This window comes from Anastrepha ludens, chromosome 4 (genome assembly GCF_028408465.1).
Source record: "Anastrepha ludens isolate Willacy chromosome 4, idAnaLude1.1, whole genome shotgun sequence".
Lineage (NCBI taxonomy): Eukaryota > Metazoa > Arthropoda > Insecta > Diptera > Tephritidae > Anastrepha > Anastrepha ludens.
The window spans coordinates 103,909,486-103,936,950 of NC_071500.1; the positions used below are offsets into that span (position 1 = coordinate 103,909,486).

Genomic DNA, 27,465 nt, shown 5'->3' on the forward strand with positions numbered 1-27,465 from the left:
AACCAAATATCTGTTGAAATCGAGGCGGCCTGCACAGATGCTAAATTTCCATGTGGGGGCCTATACTTTTGAAGCAGTGCAGCATTTTAAGTACCTACGAGTTATGTTCGCATGTAGCGCTGATTCAACTTCCGCCGTCAGGGATCGCATCAATGCAACCAGCAAGTCCCGACTTTTGTCTAAAGCTACAAAGTTCACTATGTACAAGACCCTTATTCGACCAATCCTAACATATGGTTGTGAGGTATGGACTCTTAAGGCTGATGATTGTGCGCAAATTGCTCGCATGGAAAGATCTTTGGCCCAATAAGAATGGATGATGGTACCTATAGAATCCAATTGAACTCTGAACTGAACGATCTAACTCAGAACGAGACGGCTGTGCGTTTTGTTAAAGCGCAGCGCTTAAGATGGCTAGGTCATGTGATCCCTATGCCTGTCGACCGTACAGTGAAGAAAGCCTTGACAGGAAAGCTAATGGGCGTGAAGGCCAAAGGCAGACCGAGGAACCGTTGGATAGACGCAGTGGAACACGATCTTAAGAAGCTGGGAATACGTAACTACGAAGCAATAGCTGAAGATAGACCGCTTTGGAGAAGTATTTTGAAGGTAGCTTTGACGCACCTCGCATTGTAACGCCATGGAAGAAAAAGAAGAAGATCACTCAAAATCATCTCTCAACTCATTCCACATCCATCACTTAACCCTTAACTGGTATCGTGGGGGCCGCGCAGACCCCACGCGTTTTATTTTTTTGAATTTCTTAAAAACTACGCATAGTACGCGGCTGCCATTTTGAGTAATCTCATTACGTCGCGACACGCGGCGGGTGTCGAACGTTCGGCGCTGAAGCTTTTACCAGAGCGGAGCTACGTACGCTGCGGGGGCGTGCAGACCCCACTATACCAGTTCCGTAAGTTTTTAGTAAATATTTTATTTAACTTATTTGTTTGTTTTACAGTTATTTTGCTAATATGGCGAGACCTTTGAGTAATAGGACTATAGAAGAAATACTGAACGAGGATTCTGACTCCGAATCAGTACTCGGTGGCCATCTAGAAGAACAAATCAGTGACAATGATGTAATTAGCGATTGTGAGGAGCCGCCAACACAAGACTCAGATAGCAGTGAGGATCTGGGTCCAGAAATTGAAGCATGTTCTTCAAAGAGTGAAGATGAACCTGTTGCAGGACCGAATCAGAGCAGTTACTATGGAAAAAATAAATACAAATGGTCTAAAAATCCACCAGCAGCTTCACGAACTCGTCAACATAACATCGTTAGACAAAGACCTGGATTGATTGGTCCAGCAGCGTCAAAAAATGAGATGACTACCAAAGAATCATTTGAACTACTTATAGATGGTAATATTATACAAATTATAACTAACTATACAAACGAAAAGATTACAGAGAGTTCAGAAAAGTATTCCACAGTGGCGTTTTGGACGAATCATGTTTCTGAAACGGAGATGAAAGCTTTTATAGGTCTTATGTTACTGGCCGGAGTATTCAAATCTGGACATGAAGATGTAGAATCTTTGTGGGCCACAGACGGAACTGGTCGCAAAATTTTTAGAACAACCATGGCATTGAAACGATTTTTGTTCATTTTGGCAAATCTACGGTTTGATGATATTGCATCAAGGGAGGAACGAAAGACTGTAAATCGGGCGGCATTGATTTCTGAAGTGTTTGACAGATTTATAGAAAATTGTCAGAAGAATTACAGTTGTTCGGAATATATAACCATTGACGAAATGTTATGTCCATTTTGAGGCCGATGTTTGTTCCGGGTTTATATGAAATCAAAGCCAGCTAAATATGGCATCAAAATATTATGCCTACGTGATGATAAGACTCACTATTTATATAATGCTTTCATATATACTGGGAAACAGCATGATCGTACCAGGTTTAAACAATCCATACCTACACAATCCGTACTACAGTTAGCTACTCCAATTTTTGGATCAAACAGAAATATAACAGCTGATAATTGGTTTTCTTCAGTGGAGCTGGTAGATACATTGCTGGAAAAGAATTTGACTTATGGGGGGAGATACATGTAAAATGTTGAAAAAACAAAATTTTTTTTTCCCCCATAATATGTTAGTATAGACCTTTCAGAATATGTTACCAAATTTTTAGAACATAATTTTCAGTATTTCTCATATTATAGAGCGTAAACCGTGACAGCTCTATTCTTTGCCTTCGAGCGCTGGGAGGGTTATACTTCAGCGGCCGACTCTTTTACCTGTCTCTTAAATTCCGTTTCCTTTTAACCTTTCTATTGGTAAAAATGTGACTAGGCAAATGTTTCAAAATACTTTCATTAACAAATTCCAAGCATTAGACATTTTCGAAGCTGCTGAAGCGTATATTAGTTCCGGCCAAAACCGGTGTTGCTCTTAGAGATTCTGTGTTTCTGTTAGTTTTGTTCAGTCAAGTTTTGAACCTCATCCTGTACGTAACGATTTTGAAATCAAATAAATATAAAAATGAGTTCGTATCCTAAAGGAGATAAAGATTCATCAAAGCGGTCAGGACGCCCGTCAAAACGTAAATTTCAGGGAAATCAGTATTCTAAACGTGCTGAAGCCGATCAATCGAGTGCTAGTGCCAGAAAATGATCTAGTTCTACTAGTGAGGATATTCATTACAACAATACGCATTGTTATAAGTTTATTGAGTTTTTTACGGTGTTTACTGCGTTATCAGAACTTGTTGTGTGTCGCGAGTGTAATCAGACGGTGAAATTTGAGGAAGCTGGCAATCGCGGATTGGGTTTTAAAATTGTTTTATTATGTCGTTGCGGTCGTAGAGATATCAACTCAGGGCCATTTATTAATAATGGATTTGAAATTAACCGTAGGATTGTATTTGTCATGCGTCTTTTGGGCGTCGCCAGAGAGGGGATTAATATCTTTTGTAATTTTATGGACATGTGTGACGGCTTGAGTGAAACTGCATATAATAACATTGTTGTGCATTTACATAACGCCTCACAATCCGTATTTCAATCGTGCTGTAAAAAAGCTGTAGAGGAAGAAAACGTAGAAAATGGAAAACATGACAGGCCAGCAACAGATTTAAAAGTATCAGGGGATGGCTCATGGAAAAAACATGGCTTCAAATTTTGATACGGTGTAACAACGCTCATTGGGTACTACAGTGGTAAGGTTATTGATCTAATAGTGAAATCTAGCTATTGTTTAGGGTGTACATTATGGAAAAATAGAGAAGGTACTGCAGAACATAATGAATGGTATGAAGAACACCAGCCAGACTGTCAAGAGAATCACCAACGTTCTGCGGGGGCAATGGAAGTCGAATCGATCAAAGAAATGTTTGTGAGATCGGAAAAACTTTTTGGCGTGAAGTACGGCAATTACATAGGAGATGGAAATTCAAAGACATTTAAAGGAATTCTCGATGTAAATCCATATGGCGACGATTTTCCGGTAGTAAAAAGTGAGTGTATTGGCCACGTGCAAAAGAGGATGGGTACTCGCCTCCGAAAAGTTACGAAAGATTATAAACTCGGAGGAAAAGGCAAGTTGACGCAAGCTCTCATCAATAAATTATCAGTATACTACGGGCTTGCTATTCGTAGGAATGTAAACAACCTCGAGGATATGAAAAAGGCTGTAATGGCCACCTACTATCATATGTGCTCTACGGATTACGAACCAAAACATGAGTACTGTCCACCTGGTCCCGACAGCTGGTGCAAATGGCAAAAAGCCCAAGCTTCTAAAGAAGATTTTAAACATCCTGCACCACTACATCCAGATATCCAGAAGCATGTAGAGCCAATATTTTTAGATTTATCGCGAGATGACTTGCTTACAAGATGTTTGGGTGGTCATACGCAAAATGCAAATGAGAGTTTCAACTCTACCGTTTGGCGTCTCGCTCCAAAACACATACATTTGGGGTCAAAAATCATTGAAATGGTCTCATACATTGCTGCTGGATTATTCAATGAAGGATACACATCAATACTACAAATAATGAACTGCTCAGATATAATAGTAGGCCGGCAATGTAAATCATACGCCAAAAAAATGGACCCGAGAAAATCGCCGCAGCTCATTAGCCTCTAAAGAATCTCGTCAAGCACATCAACAGCAACTAATTGAACAAAATGAGTTGTACGAAGCTTCAGAAGGATTGTTATATGGCGCTGGAATTGCTGATTAGTCGGTAAGCCACTATAATCATTGAATTTTCATGCACTTAAACTTTAATGCCTTTTTCTCAAAACTACATTTTTTAAATCGGCGTACACGATAACTCAAAAAGTTATTGACCGATCTTCCTGAAATTTTGCACACATCTTTCTAATGATATTACTTTCTATGTGAACCTACAAATTTCCACAAATTTTTTGAGAAAATAATTTTTTTAAAGCAAAACAACATGAAAAATTAGGGCCAAAATTCATTTTATTTTTTTTAAGCATTGTATTTCGTGAATTTTTAATTTTTTTTAATTTTTTTAGGTTCACCGACAAATTATGACATTAATAAACACAAAAATGTTTGTTTTTTGGTTTTCAGATCACTAGAAACGATGCTAGAATGCCCGCCGATTAAAAAGCCTCACTCCGACCTTCACAGGAAGAATTTCACGTATACCCGCCATTTTAAATTATTATAATCAAAACATTTTTTTTGTATTATTTTAATATTTAAACAAAATACATGCCAATTTTTAAAAACATATAATGACTCTTTAATAAAAAAAAATAAATCACAAACATCAAGGAAAATTTAAGCATTTACATGTATCTCCCCCCTTATGTTGGGACATTGAGAAAAAATAAACGTGAAATCCCCTCCCAATTTCAACCAAATAAACAACGTCAACCTGGAACAACTATCTTTGGATTTACGGCGAGCAAAACACTAGCTTCTTTTGTACCGAAAAAGAATCAGAGTGTAATAATGATTTCTTCAATGCACCACGACCAAACTGTCAATGAAAGATCTGGGAAACCGGAAATAATACAGTTTTACAATTCCACAAAAGGTGGAGTTGATGCTTTAGACCAAAAGTGCGCTAATTACTCTGTAGCTCGCAGAGCACGACGTTGGCCAAGTGTAGTGTTTGCTGGCTATGTGTTATGGGAAAGTTCAAATACTGAAAAAAAACATGAAAAGGAAGAACTACATAAAATCAGCTGGGATGGAATTAATAAAAGAACATGTCATAAATCGGAAAGCTGAGTATTCAATGTACCCACGAGAACTGCGAGAAAAGATTGATCGTTTAGTAGCATCTTATAATATAACTGCAACATCTGTGACTAATTCCACGCCTGAAGTTGCCACCTCGAGCCGAAATGATCTAAAAAGAGGGCGCTGTTACTTATGTGATAGAAAAAAAGACGGTAAATTTGTTACAAAATGCAATAATTGCAAGCATTTCATTTGCAAATTGCACAGTAGCACAAAAGTACTGTGTGATAGTTGTCAAGACTGAAATTAGTCCACTTATAATGTTCCTAAACACTTCGGTTTATAATTTTGTGTTGATTTTTTTCTAATACGTTGAAATTCTTATGTTTTAGTTTATTTTTTCAAAGTTGATTTTATAAGAAATAAGAAAACATACATATGTTAGCTAAAGACTTTCGAAATAATAGTTTTTTTTTTATTTTTATATTGGTAAGAAAAAAATACCAAAAAATTGTCCAAATTTTGTGATCTCTTGTAGTAAATAAGTTAAAAGAAGTATATGAATAAAAACTTATTAATTTCATAAAACAAGCTTGTTATTTGTCCTATCAAAATAATTCTTGAAAAAAATTGTAGACATTTGTATCCTAGAATCTAATTTTAATAGGGGGCCGCGCGGCCCCCACGATACTAGTTTCGTTAGTCAAATTTACGATACCAGTTAAGGGTTAAACTAATTTTTTAATGTATAGAAAAGGTATTACAAAATTTGGAAAACTAATTTTGCGCCATCTTATATTAGAAGCAATTTCGAAGGGGAGCTCTCTCATGATGTGGTGCAAATTTTCTTACATCAAAATGCTGCAATTGCGCTTCTTTACAACAATTATGGACTGCGAAATAAATTTCAGATGTGAGAAGTTGTGCTCAATGAGCAACTCAATTCATACGAGTAAAACAGTTCATACGAGCAACCAATATTTCGTGTGCGAATGAGTTCTTTGAGCAGAGCAAAAATTCAGAGATAACAACGAAATAATCGTCACAAGAAAAAATGTTTAATTATTAAGCGTTGCATTGATAACACAGCTGAAAAAATTTGCGTTTTTTCTACCTAAGTATGTATGTATGTGCATACATATGTACGTATTTACTGACACAGCGTGAAGTGATTTTGCTTTTCCTGCAGAGTAGAGCCCGCGAATCAGTTATTTGCTTGCGTTCCCCGCAAAAAGAGGTGCTGAACTGTGAAGGTTTTTAGTGCTAATATTGTTTCAATGGAATTCGCGAAATGCATAGTGCTTTTAACTTTCTGTGGTCTTCTGAGCCTCACTGGAATTCGTGCTGGTGAGCATTGATTAAAAAGAATTTCAGCTTATGGCAAATTATTGAAACTATTTATAGCTGTGTGACTTATAAGTGTATTTTTTTTTTATTTATAATAATTGATTTGCGGCGGCCGCCGTATCCGAATGGGTTGGTGCGTGATTCCCATTCGGAATTCACAGAGAGGTCGTTGGTTCGAATCTCGGTGAAATCAAAATTTATAAAAACATTTTTCTAATAGCGGTCGCCCCTCGGCAGGCAATGGCAAACCTCCGAGTGTATTCCTGCCATGAAAAAGCTCCTCATAAAAATATTTGCCGTTCGGAGTCGGCTTGAAACTGTAGGTCCCTCCATTTGTGGAACAACATCAAAACGCACACCACAAATAGGAGGAGGAGCTCGGCCAAACACCTAACAGAAGTGTACGCGCCAATTATTTTTTTTTTTTTTTTTTTTTTTTTTTAATTTTTTTTTTTTTTTTTTTTTTTTTTTTTTTTTTTTCTCCCTTTATTTTATACATCTGTCCATGGACATTAAGTACGTTGTTTAACAATTTGGCCAGGATTTACATACATCGCTTAATGACCAGTGCCAAAGCGATAAAAATTAAAATAAACGAAATAATACTATATACAATTAAATAATATTCAATACAAGTTTTACTCTACATAATTACAATTTTACAAAACTTTAACAGCAATTTAACCCCTTTGCACATTTATTATTTTCTAGCATTCATTAAGTCGCTTGGTCGAGTTCTCTTTAAGCGTCTTTCAGTGTTTTTTTCCCTTTCCAGAAGTTTGTTGATTTCTGCATTATTGTGTTCCTGTATTTTTTCAAAGTGGCTTCTTGCTATTTTTTTGGTCTCTTCTTCTACTGTTGCTATATTAAAAGTCCTGTGGATGTCATCATTTTTCGTGTACCTGTCAGACATGGTCAAAATTCGAAGAATCTTCGATTGCTGTCGTTGAATTTTTACTAGGTGAGACTTTTTAGCCGTTCCCCACACCTGTAGTCCATATAGCCAGATTGGTTTAATCATGGCTTTGTACAATAATAGCTTGTTCTGTATAGTAAGTCTGGATTTTGTGCTGACTAGCCAATGAAGTTGTCGAAGTTTTTCCTTTATTTGTTTGACCTTTTGCTTTATGTGGTGATTCCAATTTAGTTTCGAGTCCAAATGTATTCCAAGGTATTTAGTAGTTGGTTTAATTGTAATTGCTTTGCCATTTATTTTTATTGGAATTGCAGTAAATTTTGTTTTGGTAGTAAATATAACCTGTACGGTTTTCTCTTCATTTATTTTTAGGCACCAATTATCGAACCATTCCTTAACTGCGTTTGTGTATCGCTGCAGTTTTTCAGTAGCGATAGTTAAGCTTTTATCCGATGCCAGTAGTATTGTATCGTCTGCGAACGTAGCAATTGATGAATTAGTTTCGTCAGGAGGTGGTATGTCTGCGGTGAATAAAACATATAGTAGAGGTCCAAGAACGCTTCCTTGCGGAACTCCAGCAGTTATTTGATGAATATCTGAACATTGATTGTCATATTTAATATAGAAACTTCGGTTAGTTAGGTAGCTTTTTATGATAAGATAGTAGTCAAAAGGAATCATTATTTTTATTTTGTGGAGTAAGCCTTTGTGCCACACTTTGTCAAACGCTTTAGCTACGTCTAAGAATACTGCCGCACAATAACGATTGTTTTCAAAGTCTGATTGGATTTTATTTGTAATTCTGTGGATCTGTTGGATAGTCGAATGTTTTTTTCTAAATCCAAATTGATGATCCGGTATTATACGTTTTTTCTCCAGAAATTGGGTTAGTCGATCATGCAGTAATTTTTCAGCAATTTTAGATATTGTCGGTAGTAAGCTTATTGGTCTATAAGATGATACGGTAGTTGGATCTTTACCCGGTTTTGGCAATGCAATAATCTCTGCCACTTTCCAGAGTTTCGGAAAATATTGCAAGCGAAACATGGCATTGAAAACGTTTCGCAAAAATATATATGCCTTGGTTGGTAGCTCCACTAATGCTTTTCCTGTTATCAAGTCATATCCGGGTGCTTTTTTATGTTTTAGTCCTTTTTTGATGCAACCTATTATTTCGTGTGTATTCGTCCTTTTTATTTTTGTAAAGTCATAATGATAGTTGTTTTGGTTGTCAATTTTCTTTTCTTCGTCATTTGATAGAACCTCTTCAAAGTATTTTGCTAAAGTTTTCGCTTTTTCCTCTTTTGTAACGGCCCATGAATTGTCATCTTTCTTTAATGGTGGTTGATGTTTTATTTGGGTTTTTAATGTTTTGGTACATTTCCAAAGAGAGTAGTTTGTATCTTTGTTGGGAGTCAGGTTCTTCAAATAGTTTTCGATTTCTTTATTATTTCTTTTGTTTAAAGTATCCTTAAGAATTTTTGTGGCTAAGTTTAGTTTTCTCTTGTCGTCAGGTGATCTAGTTTTTTGCCATCTTTTTCTTAACTTTCGTTTCTCAATAATTTGCTTCTTCATAGAAACGTCAGTTACTGCTGAATTTGTTCTATTTTCTTGCTTTGGTGCCGATCTGATCCCTGCTTCTAGTACTACGTCATTGAAATGGATAATGGCACGTTCAATGTCAAGTTGCGTTTTCAATATCACATTTGGTATAAGTTGATCGTCAATATGGTGGCGGAATTTTTCCCAGTTGGTTCTGTCATTAAATATGCGAAAAGATGTATCTATAGATTTTATATAACTTACATATTCAAGTAATATCGGCGAGTGGTCAGAAGAAAGATCATAGCACGACTGAATTGTCAATTGGTTATGGCTTATGTTTTTGGTTATGCAGAAATCGATCAAGTCTGGAATTTTCTTTACGTCAGTTGGCCAATAGGTAGGTTCTCCGGTACTTATAAATCTGCAATTGTTTTTGTTAATTGCGTTAATTAGAATACGGCCCTTTTTGTTGGTGAGTCTTGAGCCCCAGTCAATGTGTTTTGCATTGAGATCTCCAGCTGCAATAAATCTATTGTTAAGCGTTCTTATGTATTTGTCATATTCATCTGAGTTTATTAATTTGATTTGCTTTTTTTTGATTCTTTTTTTTTTTTTGATTTTTTGATAACAGCTCAGATTTAGCAATATAATTTATTCAGTGACAGTTTGAAAGTTTGTTTAGAAGATGAAAAATCAAGAACCAAAGAATTTGAAATTTCATAACATTCTTTCACCGTTCTGTGCATTTAACCCGCTCCAGAAAGATTAAATCATTACTGGTCAAGTTTCTTTGTGGAATAAACAAATGTGTATAGTAGTTTTTTAGTTCTCATTTCACAGTAGTTTTTTTGGTTCTTCTTCAAAATAAAATAAACAAAAAAGAAAAAACATGCATTCCAAAAGATGTGATGATATCAAAGATGGAGCACAGTGAAAGAGTGCTCTCTCTATTTTGTAATGACTGCAAATTTATTAAGGCATATTTTGCAATACCGAAGAAATCGGTTCAACAAAACTAATCGATCTGAGAGTGAATTCATCCAAGTCTATTAGTGTGACAAAGGTGATGTGGTCTCCATATAAATACAGCATTTTCCTACTTAGATTGTACAAGTGAGGTGAAACTTCAGCGTGTATGGATCAGTAAAATCTGAACCAAAACGTCGAATAAAAGCAAGTGTAGAATATGAATTAGAAATTATGCAAGTTAAATGACTCAGAAATAGGAATTTTGAATAAAATATTACACCCAGTTCCCTACTATTAGGCCATTTTGGAGTTATAAGGTTAAGACTAAGAAGTTTTGAAGAAGTGGCCTCATCTTAACCGCTTTATAATTTTGAACGAACAGATGTCGCGTGTGGTGGACATACTTTAGCGCACCAACCATTTTCCATTGCATTCGACACATAAATGAATCGTGCTTGCCAATCGGTACGTGCCATTTGTGCCGGTTTCTGCTTGATTTCTTATATTACGGACAATGACTCTGTTGCGGTTGCATTAACCGCTTTATGTGGCTGTTGATGGTTGGTTGGTTGGTTAGAGTGGTGATTCATCCGGAATCCAACTAGCGCTTCCGCACCATTTTGTTGCCACATCCTCGTTACCAAATTGTTTAACAGTTATTTACAGCAGGACTATATCCAGTCTGTGCGGTTTAGGAACCTTATTAGGTTGTTGACGTCTAAGCCAGACAGCTGTTCCAGACTCTCGAACAGCGGTTTACCCAGGGTTAACATTCTGTCCTTCCATAGGGCAGGGCATTCACAGAGGAAATGGAAGATTGTTTCTTTTTTCTCCGGTTGTTTACAACTATGATAGTATGTGTTATGAGAGATGCCCATTTTGGCGGCTTGTTCTCCGATAGACCAGAAGCCAGTTATGACTGCCGTAAGTCTACAGGTGTCCCGTCGTTTCATGCTAATTAATGTCGACGATTGCTTGAGGTTGTAGGTGGGCCATAACGTTCTGCTGATTTTGTATTTCGTCTGGTCGGCTGTTAAAGTTTATCAGATTTTTGATGTGAAGGCCTGCTATATCAGCAGGCGTAGCAAAGAGAGCTGAGATTTTATCAACCTCAGAAGACCGCACGAGCGCCTCCGATCCAAATGTGGCCAGAAGGATTTCGCGACTTTACAAGTTTGCGTACTTGTCCAGCGCTCACTGAGTTGGCGCGGTGCCCATCTTTACAGGCGCAGACCGCAGGTGGTCAAGGGAATCTCAATTCTCTCCCTTCGTGAGGAAATCACCTCACATCCCCATTATTTTATCATCCGCCTTACAAGTTCTTCCCATTGACCAGGAACCCAGAGGAACCTTATGTCAAAAAATTCGGATACAATCGAAAGTGAAGCCAGGTATTCCCTGACTAGTTTCGAAGGCACCATCATTGACCCGAGGGCCCTAATTGCCGCTTGGCTATCGGCTATATTCTCTCTTCAGTGTTGGGTCTCCACGTGAGTTCACTGTCAAGGATAATACCTGGATACTGCACCTTATCAGAAAGCATCAACGGAGCGTCCCCTGTTGAGAGAAGTTGAGGTCTGGGTATTTTATATGTCGTCGCGAATAAGACGATCTCCATCTTGAGAGGATTCACCGATAGGCCACAATTCGTTGCCAATCGAACAACTACGTTCAGATATCCGTGTATCAAATCGTACAGAGCATCCAAAATTTTTCCTCTAACAATTAGTGACACGTCATGCTCGCAGCTCCGTCCCCATGCAGCCCCTTCGCACCAGCTGCTTCAGCAAGTCATTGAAAACGACATCCCAGGAAAATAATAAGAGAAAACCGCCTGGCGGAGTGCCTATACTCACCTGCCGGCGAAGAGAGACGCCACCCCACTCTATCACAACTCTTTTGTCGCTAGATAAATCTGGCAATGTCGGCTTGGGCACCCTCCTTTGCACAGAGGCTTAGTAATTGCCTCCAGGACGACGTTATTAAAAGCTCCCTCAATGTCGGGGAAGTCCCACCGCAAGCTCTTTCTGATACAGAGACTTCTAAATATCTTTTGAAATTGAATGCAGGGCTTATTTCACTGATATACCTTTACAATAAGTAGAACGAGGACTTTCGCTGTTTATGTGCAAGTCAATCAGTCTCTCAAGTGTTTTCAGCAAGAGAGATGAAAGGGGAGACATGCGACTTCGTGCCTGCCTTGGGTATGAAGGCAACCCTCACTGCTGTCCATGATGTTGGTATGTAAACTCAAGCGATGCAGCTCGCATAGTTAGGGCTCAACCAATGGCATGATATGATGCCGTCAGGCGACTTGAAGGGCTTAAAAGAGTCAAAGGCCCGAACTAGGCGGCGTTCATCCAGTAACCAGCCACAACTGGTTTTGATGATTAATATGATATATTAATTCCTATTTATTTTGGATTATAATAGGAAGTGATTGTGAAATCGAGGATTTATATGTGTGCAAAATCAACTTACTAATTTTCACAAAATAAAAAAATCTGTGGTTTTGGTTACATTTTTATGAAAAAACCCGAGCGTTTTGAAGCTCTCAAGCTGATTTGTGAGATTATAATATTTTCTGCAGTGTGTAATATATATATATTGTACAATATATATATTTATTTATTTAGTCAATTGATCCATAAATTCTAACTGACTATAAAACAAAAGTACTTAAAAACATGTAAGTTTGACTCAACATAAAAAGCAAATTTAACTAATAAAAAAAGGAAAAGTAGAAGAAGTCTGTATATTTAACTTTGATTGAATTTGAATATTAATTTCCGTAAGAAGTTCCAAGTTTTCGGAAGGTAGACGTTGCATTTTTATTTTTATGGGTACTAAAGCGGTGGAAAAAAACAAAGAACGTATTTTGCTCTCAAATATTGTACTTAACATGCTAATCAAAAACCCGAGTGAACTCGACAATGCTGTTGAAAGTTTATCTGCTTTGATACATGATGCAGCTCTTGCCTCTACACCTAAAAAAAATAACAACTATAGTCGACATACCTCTGTGCATGTTTCTGCAGAAATCAGAGTCTTAATTCAACAAAAGAGACGATTACGAAAGATATGGCAAACTAGTAGAAATCCAAGAGATAAAACAGTTCTAAATAAAGCCACTAGTGAACTCAAAGGCAAATTGAAAGACTTTAGAAATAAATCGATCTCAAGCCATATTCAAAACCTTAATGACAATAATAATGATGATTATAAAATATGGAGGGCAACGAAGTACCTAAAACACCCAAAGAAGAGAAGTTATTATACTATTAAAGATTGCAATGATAGATGGTGCAGAACAGATAAGAGCAAAGCTGGTGCTTTTGCAAAGCATTTAGAAAAAACTTTCACAGCCTTTAACAGCAGTAACAATACGTTTAACGTTCTTCAATTTCTCGATGTCCCGTGCCAACTATCGTTGCCAATTAAGCATATTACACCTGCAGAAATTCGTACCGAAATAGAAAACTTAAGTAAAAATAAATCACCAGGCTATGATAAAATTGATTCTAAAGTGGCAAAGTGTTTACCAAAAAAAGGCATTATGCTGCTGACACATATTTACAATGCTATATTATATAAGATTAAACCATATATAAGATTAAACCATTTTCCTACACAATGAAAATGCGCGGAAATTGTTATGATTCCCAAGCCAAATAAGCCTGAAAATGAAGTAACGTCTTACAGACCAATAAGTTTACTGACACTTTTCTCTAAAATATTTGAGAGAATATTTTTACGGAGCATATCACCAACTTTAAAACAACATAATACAACACCTGAATATCAATTTGGTTTTCGCCGACACCATGGAACTCCCGAACAATGCCACCGAGTGGTTAACTTCATTATTGATTCATTCGAGAGAAAAGAGTATTGTTCAGCTGTCTTTTTGGATATCAAACAAGCATTTGACAAAGTTTGGCATCGTGGTCTTTTATACAAATTGAAAAAAATTTTCCCCTCACAGATATATTTAATTCTAAAATCGTATCTTACTGAAAGATCATTTTACGTGAAAGTGAAAGATGACACATCTAGCATTGCATACATCAAAGCTGGGGTACCTCAAGGAAGCGTACTCGGTCCAGTTCTTTATACTATTTTCACATCAGATATGCCAGTAACTGAGAATATACTTATTGCAACATATGCTGATGATACCGCTTTTCTTGCATCAAGTTATTCTCCAACCGAATTTACCTCACTAGTACAAATTGCATTGAATTACTTGCAGGTGTGGTTAGACTGCTGGAAGATTAAAGTTAATACCAACAAATCTGTACATGTTTTATTTATCCTACAGCGAAATGACTGTCCTGACTTGCAGATCAATGGAAACATTATTCCTAAATGTAACAGTGTATAATATTTAGGCTTACACCTAGACAAGCGATTAACATGGAAGTGTCATATACAAGCTAAAGCTAACCAATTAAAAATTAAAACAAGAAAACTTTATTGGTTACTTGGACCTAAGTCACCACTTTACCGTGAAACCAAATTATTATTATATTGTACAAAGCCTTATTGAAGCCAGTATGGACATATGGCGTACAACTTTGGGGAACAGCCTCTAATTCAAATATAGAAATCTTACAAAGATATCAGTCGAAAACCCTTAGATTGATAACGAGTGCACCCTGGTTCATTACCAATAAAGCCATTCATTCAGACTTACATATTCCTTTCATAAAAACTGAGATTAAAAGATTCAGTACAGCATATTTGCAAAGGATCAGCTATCATGAAAACCCGCTTGCAATAACTTTCTTAGATAAAACCAATGAAATAATAAGACTGAAAAGACAACATGTTCTAGATCTCCCATTTCGTACCTAATCACTATTTATTAATATGTTTACAACATATTCATATAACGTTATCCCATGTATAGCCTTAACTTTGTATAAATATATGTATTACATATAAGTATATTATTATTTTTTGTTCACTGGAGATCAATAATACATGTCAAATAACCAAAATGTTATATAATTTGCTTATTGTTCTTCGAATAGATTGCAAATAAAAGTATTAAAAGTATTAAAAAAAAATATTTTGCTCTCTTTCAAAGAAGTCGTTAGCTTCTGCCATAAGATGCACTACTCTTGCATACTCTTCCAAATATTCAACTCGTGGAAGCTGAGCCAAATTTGACAGTCGATATTATAGCTCAAATGTTAAATTTATCGCATGGAACAGTTCACAGGCACCTGGTTGAGTTGAGAAAGGTTTCAAAGCTGGGAAAATGGGTTCCGCATAGACTTTCCGTCGCCAACCTTCAGCAGAGAGTGAATGTGTATTCTCAGCTGCTGCAACTGCCTGAAAATGAACGTTTTTTGAACCGTATCGTTACTGGTGATGGAAAAATGGTCCTTTACAATAATCCTGTTCGCAAACGCCAACGGTTAGATAAAGATGAAACACCAGAACCGACCCCTAGAGATGGCCTTCACCCCAAGAAGATTCTCCTGTCTATTTGGTGGGATATGGCCGGTTTTGTTTATTATAAACTTCTGGTGCCAAACCAGACGATAACTGCTAATTATTATTTCCATCAGCTATCAAACTTGAATGAGGCACTTAACAAAAGTCGACCGTTTTTAGTGAATAGACGCAAAGTTTTGTTTCACCACGACAACAGCAAGACGTCATACCGCAAGGCAAACATTAGGCAAGCTGAACGAGCTCGGATGGGAGCTAATGCCGCATCCACCTTGTGATTATCACGTTTTCCGTAGACTTCAATCCCATATGAGTAACAAGAACTACTTCTCAAAAGAAGCTATAAAAAGGGATATCGAAGCGTATTTTGGCTCCAAGCGCTAACAATTTTTTGAGCAGGGAATTAAAAATTTGCCTAAACGTTGGGAAGATATTTTAAATAATGAAGAAAAATATATTATTGATTTGTAAATACTTTAAACTTATTTTTTATTAATTTTAAAACCACTTTTAAAAAACGCACGTACTTATGGACTGACCTAATAATTTCTAGCTTGCAGCAAAGTTCACCGAACCTTCTTTTGACTTCTAGAATTTGGAGTGTCAAATTGCGTTTTTTTCATAGTAATTAGCTTGACATAGTCTGTAAGAATGTATACATTTAAAGACAAATAAACAAATAAATAAAAATAAATAAATGAGTCTGCTTTTGACGCCAAGAGGTCTTGATTTATTTCGCTAGATTAATTAGCTTAATTCTATCATCATTGTAATCCACTGACTATACACCAGGAATTATTATGGTATTTTCTTATTATTATATAATATTTAAGGGCAATCTTTTATGCTGTTACAACAACAATAGCAAACATGTCATATACAACTTTTTTCTTATTATTTATTATATTGCATCAACATTTTTGACTTACCTTAAAAACAAGTTTTAATAAAAAAAAATGTAATAACAACTGTTTTTACTTACAGACCTCACAGTTGGCGCGTGCCTTTCGTATTACGCGGGTATTGCCTACGGTGACTGTATACCAATTCAGGATTGCCCGACTTTATATGAAATTGCTTTGAAACCCACTTTACTAGTAGAAGACGTAAATTTGCTGAGAAATAGCAAATGTGGCAGTGCAAATAATAAATTCTATGTAAGAATTTTAAATAACAAAACTTCGGATTATACTTTTTTTCTCTTATCTGCTAATCTGCTGATTGTAGGTTTGCTGCCCAACAGTTTCATGGCTACGGCAATCCCAAGTTTCCATTTGTAAGTTGTATTAAAATAATTTGTTTTTGCTCTATATTAGACAACAACAGAGATTACAGGCTTTGGACTGAAGTATAGAAATTGAGAAAAGCTGACAACAATAATCACAAAAACAAAAAGTCTAATTTTTTCACTTTAGAACAGAATTTTGATAAGCAGTTATTAGCGGCTCAATTATTTTGACCCCGAACTAAAAAAAAAACGAAAATTGTTAAACATTTCAAAGCTGAATACTATAAATAGTGTAAAAACCTACCTCCAAAAGTATGGTCCCAGCCTTAGTTTTCCTGACGGACCTTACTTTGACTGACTCATCAGTCATAATCTTCGCGCGCAAATCCTTCAGCACATCTGCATAGCTATGACCTTCTGCGGGTTTTATCACAACATCTTCTGGATTTACGTGTTGTGTTCGCGGCTTGCTCCTTTTGTTTGGCTCGGCTAGCTTATACTTCGGCTTCTTTGGGTTGCCCTTCTTCGTAACTGTCTGCAAGCCTTCATCCATTTTCTCAGAACGTCCTTTTTTGTTCCCTGTCGGTCCATTTGTCTTGGCTATTTTACAGCTCTCAGGGGCAGCCGCACTGGTTGCCACTCGCTTCGGGTTCGTTGTCGCAGAGGTGGAAATATCTGTTATTTGCTGGATGGCAGTGTTCTTTCAGAGGTTCTAGAGCTCCCTTTCGTCTTCTGCTGCCTTCCATGAACGTCTGTAGTTCGGCGTTACATCCAGCAGCTCAGCGATTTTGGATACTCTAGCTTTGACTTCGTTGCTAGTGTTCTGTTGACATCTAAACATCTGCGCATAGACCTTATCACCAGATTACATTGGGATATCATAACTTCCCCATACTCCTCATGGTTTTTATTAGCTCAAGTCCAGGAAACATTTCAATTGCGTCGATTGACGCGCTCTTACATTCTCATTAATCATATTTGAGGACCTTTCTATTCGCCACTTTTCTGCGCGCTATCTGTCTGCTCGGCTCATTTGACGATAAACTTGCATGTGAAGGCAACTACAAAGTTATCGAGTACAAGTCTTCATCTATTCGCCACTTCCTAGTGCTTGCTGAAGGGAAGAGGCTTTTAGTATCGCTAACCTCACTTGTACTGCATTCCTTCTCACGGCTTACTTTTGATGCAAATGCATCGTTGCGAATTGGCATTTGGGTTGACATGCGTCTGAGCCACTGAACGAATTTATTGTTTATGGACTTTCATCTTCCGAAGAGCTTACAAAAAGTCATCATAATTAAGTGAAGGCTAAATTGACTATTTGACTGGCGGCATATTGACTAAAAATTGCTTGCATCCGAATAGAAGTCATTCAGAATAGCCCCTAACACATGCCAAAATTTGTGCATGGAAGATAACAAATACGAGCAAAGAGACCGTAATTCTCCATACGTCGTGTCTACAAAAATCCCGCGAATTTTCATATAAATACTTATAGATATGTACAGTCCGGTTCACTTGATTAGAGGCACTAATTTTTGTGGAAAAAATGTTTATTAGAGCAATCGTGTTTGATCTAGTAATCCAAGGTTTTCTGACAATTCAGGTGCTGCACTTTGCTCAAAAATAAACGTGCATCAAAATATTATTGCGTCTAATAGTATTTCCTAGCTTAAATTTGAAAGGAGGCGCTCAGTTAACATTAACATATTTGTGGATGAAAGCTGTGAAAAGCGATCGTATTTTTAAGCATTCATCTTCATCGAAAACTTCTTAATTTTAATTAAATGGATCGCGAAAAAGGACAAATCGGTATCTTGACTTCAGAGGGACTTTCAAATCGCCAAAAATCCAAACGTTCTGGAATCTTACGTGAAACAAGGTGCCTTATATGGTAAGACAGAACCACAAGGACAGAACTGCGATGGCTTTGATACCGAAGGACGCCGTAAAATCATTAGGATTGCATCAAATTCTCCCCTTCCAACAGAAAAAATTAAAGTAATGACAAATGCTGCAGCTAGCAAATCCACCGTTCGAAGGGCTATTCTAAAAGCGTCACACCTGAAGCATAAAAATTACAGAAAAAAACACGTTTTAATAAATTTCGCAAATAATGCCGCCTCAATTTCGCAACGGACCACATGGCTTGGAGTTCTGTTGCAAATAACGATCCCGGTGAATGGAAAAATTTAGTATTTAGTGACGAAAAAAACTTCAATCTGGATGGGCCGGATGGATACAATTACTATTTCCATGATTTGAGAAAGGAGGAATGGTCGACAGAGAGTCGACATCATAGCCGTGGAGGAGGTGTTATTTGATGCGGAGCAATCTCGTGCTACTGCGGATTCGAATTGAAAATTGTAGACTACAAAATGATCGGAAACATCTAAAAACCCTCTTGGAATTATAAAGGGTTTTTCAATAAGGGCGGGTAGATGTTGAAATGGAATAAAACAAGCTGTGTGTGAGCTATTGACAAAATTATTTTTTTATTTGAAAAGCGCATATATGCCATTAAGTGTGGAATATGACATCATTCAAATGCCCGCCTCGGCTTCTTACGGTGGAACGGATCCGAGTGGCCCAATTTTCAATGGCTCTTCCGCATAGATCCGGCTGAATTTGAGCGATGGCCTGTGTTATGTTCCCCTTTAGAGCATCGGTCGATTGTGGTTTATTTGCATAGACCTGAGACTTCAAGAAACCCCACACCAAAAAGTCTAGCGGGGTCAAATCGCATGACCTTGGTGGCCAATTCACATCACCACTGCGAGAGATAACCTTACCCTCAAATCGTTCATGCAGAGTGTCAATCGTGGCGTTTGCTGTGACGGTGACCGCCTCACCAACGTCGTTTTCAAAAAAGTACGGACCAATGACGCCGCCGGCCCAAAATCCACACCAAACGGTAACTTTTTGGGGATATATTATCACCTGGTGAAGCTCGTGTGGATTGGTGTCGTCCCATATACGGCAATTTTGTTTGTTAACACATCCATTCATCCAAAAATGCGCCTCGGCACTAAAGATGATTTTTCGCCCAAAACTGGGGTTTTCTTCCAAACGATTCGAAGCCCAGTCAGCGAACAAACGGCGTTGTCATCAACTTTGAGCTCCTGGGTCAGTTGGATTTTATACGGGTGTAGGCCCAAGTCCCGACGCAAAATTCGCCAAGTTGAAATCTGCGAAAGGCCAAGTTCTTGTGCACGGCGAGGAATAGACTGCCTCGGGTTCTGCTGTACACTTTCACGGACCGCGGAAAAACCCTTTATTTTCCCAAGATTCGTGAAACATGTGGATCTATTAATTGAATCTTTCTACAAGATATTGCACCTGCACACACTTCAAGAGTGGTTTTAACTTGGATTGCGTCCCAAAATGTTGAAACTTTAGCATGGCCACCGTATTTCTCAGATCTGAACAGTATTGAAAATCTATGTGGATGGAGCAAGCCAAGGCTTATGATCAATAGATCAAAAACGGTTGCTTTAGTAACAATTTTTTCCCCTAAAAATTAGTTCCTCTAATCGAGTGAACCGGACTGTAAATGCGCATACATACAAATTGTAAGTACAGATTTATGAGTATAAACTACAGCACTTTTTATTTTGCACAGCTGTGCCGGAGAGTATCTGCCAAGCACCCAATGGCGCATCTGGAGTGTGCAAGCCCATCAAAGGGTGCAGTGCCTTAATGAATATCGCTATGAAAGAAAAAATCGCACCCGAGGAGATTATCTACCTACGAAATAGTCTGTGTGGAAATGCTAATGGCAATTTTATGGTAAATATTTTAGAATTTGTTATCTAGGTTGTAGATTTAAACTAATTTTTAGGCCTGCTGCCCAGTAGCTCCGAATATATCTGAAGATGAAGTGGAATCTACAACAGTAGCGACGGGTAAGTCAAACTTCATATATTTATATTTAGCGTTTTATGTTACTTTTTTTCTCGCTGAATATTCGTAAATTTTGAGCGTATGTTTGAGCAGTATTGTTAACTCGTCCTAAGTCCTATAAACCCCTGTACCAAAGCCCTAATTTATTATTCATTTGGATGAAGATCAATTTTATGTATTTTGCAATATAACTTCTTTAACGTATCGGAATACATATTTCTTAAAGAACTTGGCGAAAATACTGCTTGTATAGAGAAACCTGTGAAAACCTGAAAGTCAAATAACATTCGCCATATACCGAGTTTCACCAGCCGTTTATACACTTTTTGATAATGACGAATGAATCTGTTAGATTATTGTAGATGGTTGTGTTCGACGGTGAAGGCTGTGGCTTGGCCAAATCCTACAAAGGATTATACTCAAGACCTTCTAGAGTGCTTCTCCGCTTCCTCAATAAAGCTGTAAAATATACAGAGAAGATATTCAACTATTTTCTATTCATTTTATTTTCCAAACTTCTATGCAATTCAGTCTAGGTTATAATCAGCTATCTGACGAGAGTGCATATAAAAAAAAAACAACAACTAAAATTCGAGCAAAGGCTATGTCTATATTGATTTATTTAAATAAGTGAGAAGTTGCTGGCGTTTGGCATATTCGCACTTCGTGGGTCTCGTCTTGTTAAATGCAGCTGCCCATAGGGAAATCCTTTATTGCATCCATCGCCTCAACGCAATTTGCCCTTTGTAGCCTTTTTAGTTCGATATCACTATATTGATTATTTAATGGAGTTCACCAGTTCAGGCTCCATAATACAAGATTGGAAAAACCGTGTCTGTATACATCCATAATACATAATAGCTGTTAAATGTGGTGTAAGACAAAACCGCATTTTATTAGCGGTTACTGTTTATTAGTTGGATACTGTGTTGTTTAAAGCAACTAAGGACAAGAGAGGCATTCCATGAGGCCTAACCGAAAGACTTGAGGATTTAGACTACGCTGATGACATCTGCCTTTTAAACAGCACCGCTTCAGATGTGAAAAAGATAATCAAATTGGTGGTTAATGTGGCGATGAAAGTAGCACTGTGCATAAAAAAAAAAAAAAAAAAATAAATAACTGGCGCGTACACTTCTGTTAGGTGTTTGGCCGAGCTCCTCCTCTCTCTGTGAATTCCGAATGGTAATCACGCACCAACCCATTCGGCTACGGCGGCCGCCTACACGTTGACAAAACTAAAGCTCTCCGAATTAACACCGCTTGTAACCAGTACTTTTTCACATGCAATAAGTCGTTGGAAAATGTAGCCCGTTTTTCCTACGTAGGCTCCTTTCTTGACAAATGTGGCGGCTCTTCGGCAGATGTCGTGAATCCGCTTGTAAAAGCTAGACAAGCTTTCGGCGCCCTAGGCCCGGTGTGGAACTCAAGAGTCAAAACTACAAATCTTCGAATCGAACGTAAAATCAAATCTTTTGTACCGATGTGAAACGTGGAATCCAGCACCAAAAGACATACAGAAAGTCAAATCATCAAAATCTTTTTGCCCCATACAATAACAAATGACAATCTGTGGCACTTAACACAACAGCAACGTAAGTGGAATTGGATTGGCCATACGCTACCATAAACTACCCGACGAAATCGCTATACGAGCTATTACATACGTGGAATCCACAAGGCACCGGACGTAGAGGAAAATCAGCTCATACCTGAAGAAAGCAGCTTGAAATCGAAATCGATAATCTCCAGTTAAGTTGCAAAGAGATCTAAATGCATTCATTACGTCCCTTTGCTCCTAACGGAACGATAGGAGCTTATATATAGGAGGTTGAATTAGTTTTAAAGGTGACACACAGATGGCGCTATTTATCACTTTATCGCGTTGGCAATACTGAATATATATTCATGACAAAGCCTCATCCCTAGGCTTTGTTTATCAGTATCTGTCATTTCGCTGAAGTATAAACAACGCAGTGTTTTCGTGCTCCGAGTATGTCAACTTTCGTGCCGTCGAAACGCAATTTGCGGGAAGCTTTGCTTTTCTGCTTCAATTTGAAAAAAAATACAGCCCAAGCCCGTGAATTGCTGCAGGAGGCCTACCCAGACCATACTCCGTCGATTTCAACATGTGAGTACTGGTTTCGACGATTCAAAAGTGGTGATTTTCACACCGAAGACAAGGAGCGTTTTGGCCAGCCCAAAAAGTTCGAGGACGCGGAATTGGGGGAATTGGTAAACGGGGACTTGTGCCAAACCCAAGAAGAGCTTGCTGAATCATTGGGCGTTGATAAATCAACCGTTTGCAAGCGTCTAAAAGCGATGGGAATGATCCCAAAGCAAGGACATTGGGTCCCGTACGAGTTGAAGCTGCGCGACGTCGAACGGCGACTTTTTACGTGCGAATTGCTGATCGAACGACAAACTCGGAAGGGTTTTTTGCATCGGGTGGTGACTGGCGACGAAAAATGGATCCACTACGATAACCCAAAACGCAAAAAATCATGGGGTTTGCCCGGCCACGCATCAACGTCGACGGCCAAGCAGAATATTCACGGCAAGAAAATCATGCTCAGCATTTGGTGGGATCAGGTCGGCGTCGTATATTTTGAGCTGCTCCAACCGGGCGAAACAATCACGGGGGATCGTTACCGACTGCAATTGATGCGTTTAAGCCGGGCATTGAAAGAAAAACGGCCGGAAACGGTAAAAAGGCACGACAAGGTTATTTTGCAACATGACAACGCTCGGCCGCATGTTGCTCAACCTGTCAAAAAATACCTTGGAACGCTTGGCTGGGAAGTGTTACCCCACCCGCCTTATAGTCCAGACATAGCTCCCTCCGATTATCATTTGTTCCGTCATATGAGTCGCGATTTGGCAGACCAGCGGTTCTCCTCGCACGAGGCTACCAAAATATGGGTTGAGTCATGGATAGCCAAGCAGCGGCCAGAATTTTGGAGAGACGGCATCCGGAAATTACCCGAAAGATGGGCGAAAGTTGTAGCTAGCGATGGCCAATACTTCGAATAAAATATTTTGTACCGTTTTTTCACAATAAAACCCCAAATCTTCGAAAAAAACCTTTAAAACTAATTCAACCTACAATCACGAGACTAATTTCGCATAAAGACGTCAAAATTTGGTGATGTTTATTAAGAATTTTTCTTATAATTTTAATTAAAAACATTCCGTGCCGCTTAAGTCTTCTAATGATTTCAGCATAAGTTCTGCACAGAAGACTTTCTATGGGAAGCTGCCAAAGTGAATTGCTTGAATTCCAATTACTTCTCGACAGTTCTAATGACTTCAAGCGCCACCTCTGCGAATACTTATGTATTTAAAATATGAAACTGTGCCCAGATATGTGAGCATCTCAGAGCAATGGGCGTCAAGAACATTCTTAAGGGCTTTTGAGAACACAGCAAATCAAGCGGAATTTGACCTCGCCTTCCCATTTTCGGAATAACTATTTTTTTGACTTGTCTTCACGACATGGGCAACTAGATAAGGGAGATGCAACTCTTGAAGATTGACCCAATTCAAGGCATGAAAGCCGCTTTCACATCGCGCAACACTGCTTGGAGGTCAGCATTTGTTGTTTAGGACCTCAGCCAAGCCAGTTGGACATGGTTGTATTTATGCATTGTAGTCAAACCCCAAAAGAATTTAGCTCTTCTTCATCAAATTTTTTTGGCAGTATGTTAAAATGAAAATTTTTTAGTCAAATATTAGGTTGCTTCAAATATTATGTGAAAGTAATGCCAATGCTATCTTAAGTGACTCCTAGCAAAATCAAGTTTTCGACAGCTCTTTTTAAGTCTCACGCTTCAATCCCCATTGTTTTGACCCCTTTTTTAAATACTTTTTTTTCTCACTCCACTCGGGACCATAAGACCTCCACAAGACTATTCCATCGTATACGGTTCTGGGCTGTTGCTTTTGCGCCGTCTCATGTGATGTCGACAATTGCTAGCTCGCGCAACATTGACCTTCTTCAAGTATTCTTTGGACGGCCGCGACCTCCGATCACTTACGGATTCCATTCCAGTACCATTCTAGTGATGCTCTCTGGTGGTTTAGATTTGTCCCTAATTCATTCGGTAATCTTTACAACATGTCGTTGCTGGTGGTGAATGGTGTTCGGCAAGAATATTTCATAGATGATGCGGAGGCAATTGTTGACGAAAGATTGTAGCCACGATATGATGGTGTTGGATATCATTCATATTTCACTTCCGTAGAATAATACTGACTTCACATATGAGCTGAATATTAGCAGTTTCGTGCGCCTGCAAATTTACGAACTCGCCCTTGCTGTGTTTATCCAGCAGTTGACATCTTCTGCTGCTTTGCCGTCTTTCGTGATGGTTCAGCCGAGGTAGCAGAAGCTTTCGACAAATTCTACCAATTTGACGATGTTGTTCTCCAGTCCGACAGTTCACGCCAGTGTGACTAGTCTGTCAGCCTTAGTTGCATATTAGTGAGTTTGTGAGAGAGTAAGCAGATGTAATCGGCGAAGTCGAGGTCCTCAAAATGTCTGGTGAAACTTCATACGATGCAGGGTCAATTGGCTCTAGAAAGGGGCGAAGAAGAAACAGCCTTGCATGTGCATGGAAATTATTTAAAAATAAGAAGTTAGAAAGTTCAAATTTCCAAAGAAATGTTATTGGGAAAATTTTACTAGGAGTCATTGAAGCTGAACAACTCCAATGGATTAAGGTTATTGCGGTAAAAGGCCTTAAAAGAATACAAAATTTTTAGCTTTTATTAGAGTAGAAGTGCCATGAATGAGAATATGGTAAATTGAATTTCGCTCCATCTGTAAAAAAATTGTTAAAGTAAGAGTTTGAGCATTAAAATTGTGTTTGGTGTGGTTGAGGTCCTAAAATGGCTCATTAATTTTTCTCGAGCGAGCTAATGCTCATTAAAATAAACTAATCAGGGTAGAAAGACATGCCCTAAAAAAGTTTGTGTAAAAGTATTTCTTCACCTTCTGTCGTTTGAAGATTTCAACGCCAAACAAATCAACATTAATGAAACGCTTTCTCCAATTCATATTTTTTCGCTCATTGCAATGGCTGAGAAATGTTTTTGTGAGTACAACGACAAAGTTCCTAAACTTTTGAAATTTCTTAGCAGTTCCTAAACCAGAGGCCTGTCAAACACCGAACGGCGAACCTGGAGAATGTACATCGATTCGAGACTGCAGACTCTTGGTCAATTTAGTTACCAATCCGGATAGAACGGAAGCAGAAACTGCTCTTTTGCGCAAAAGTCAATGTGGACTTGCAAATGGAACTTTTTTAGTGAGTATTTCAATCAATTCACGGACTATCCCGTTGTACATATTTATGTTTGTATCTGTAATAAATCTGCTGTTATTGCTTGAAGGCTTGCTGTCCATTGCGGAAATCCGTTAAAATCCGTGCTTTTGTGGGCACAACAACAGGTAAGTGCGGGAGTTAATAGCTTATGAAAAAAGTTATTTAGTATAAGGCATTTATTTAGGCAAATATTTAGTATAAGGCATCTTTCAAAAGTTGACGCCTAGAAGTCAGTAGTGAATAATTTCTAGACGGTACCTTTAATACCATCTTTGATATTTGTTAAGTAGACAGATGCACAATTTTACGCATTGGAACATAGCGTAAAAATTATTGAAATGTATTAGGGAAATCTTTGATCTTTAAGGCCCTCGCCTCATTTCAAATGGTGTTTTTTTTTGGTGTGTCTTTAAAATCGTGTCAAACAGAAACGAATAAAGATTTTTTTGCTATTGTTTTGAGTATTTAATTTTTTGATGCATTGTTGTTCCGCGACTCACAAGTGTCTGAAATCAAAAAGCCAAAACGTTCTGGTTCAGTTTGAATAACGTTATCGTGAGAGCTATGATCCTAATAAAAAATTAAATTTTACAAAATGGCGGACGTTCAAATTTTAGCCTTTCTCTTTCGTTTTCTGATCCTTTTTTAGACTTTAAAGGTTCGGAAAAAATACAATACTACAATTTTTTTCCAAATGATCATACTTTCCACGAAAGCGACATCAATTCTTAGTCTTTCAAATTTGATTTCATCAAAATCGGTTCAGTAGAACAGGTTATATCTGTGTCCATTGTCCATGTAAAGACCATTTGTGAAGACTGACATCTTTTTCAACGAACCTCGTATGGCCAAACAAAAATATTTATTTTTTATTAATGGATTAAAAAAAAAAATATTAAAAAACAAAAATAAAAAATCTTTTTTCGTTTCCGTTTTACACGAGTTTAAAGAAACACCAACACAACAAAAACACCATTTCAAATGAGGCGAGGGCCTTAAGAACAACATATCTCGTGAACAAAATTCGTGATTTTTTAGGGGAAAATAATCGTTCAAACGCGCCAACAATTCAAAGGTTGGGGAAAAAATTGAAACAGTTTCAAGAAGTTGGTTCTCTGGAGGACAGAAAAACGATTGGGGGACCAACAATTTGGCATTCTGTTGAGACTATTGCTACTGTCGCGCCAAATGTTGCTGAACAACCTTCAGCATTGATATCTTAACAATTAGACAATCATGAATCGACGCTTTGGCGAATTTTACCACCCACAAGCGAGTTTGGCAGGCTGAGAGAGGCTGCAGATGGACTAAACTGATGTTACCTGTCATGTCCGGTCGATTGTCGCAAACTCTTCTGTCATTAAGCAGAAGGGAATGTAGGCAGCTGGTTGGACTGATAACGGGCCACTTTCTGTGGGCGAAGCACATGGAAAGGTTAGGAATCTCAGACAGTGTACTCTGCCAGCTTGTGAAGAGGAGGATGAGACGGCGGACAGCTTCCTGTGCGTCTGTCCCGCCTTTGCTGGCATCAGGTTTGAGGTCTTTGGCACTGATGTGTTAAGAAGCGACCATCTTAGCTCC

General features: G+C 38.0%; 1 protein-coding gene across 1 annotated transcript in view; it reads left to right on the forward strand.

Moving 5' to 3' along the window:
• Window positions 1-6,382: 6,382 nt before the first annotated feature.
• The window catches only part of LOC128861931 (uncharacterized), a 55,968-nt gene continuing 34,885 nt past the window's right edge, over window positions 6,383-27,465 (forward strand). Inside the window, exons 1-7 of the mRNA XM_054100305.1 lie at window positions 6,383-6,533; window positions 16,411-16,583; window positions 16,654-16,702; window positions 20,277-20,443; window positions 20,496-20,559; window positions 25,697-25,866; window positions 25,952-26,009. Of these exons, the coding sequence (XP_053956280.1) occupies window positions 6,464-6,533; window positions 16,411-16,583; window positions 16,654-16,702; window positions 20,277-20,443; window positions 20,496-20,559; window positions 25,697-25,866; window positions 25,952-26,009 (751 nt within the window). The 5' untranslated portion in view covers window positions 6,383-6,463. The remainder of the gene's footprint in view (window positions 6,534-16,410; window positions 16,584-16,653; window positions 16,703-20,276; window positions 20,444-20,495; window positions 20,560-25,696; window positions 25,867-25,951; window positions 26,010-27,465) is intronic.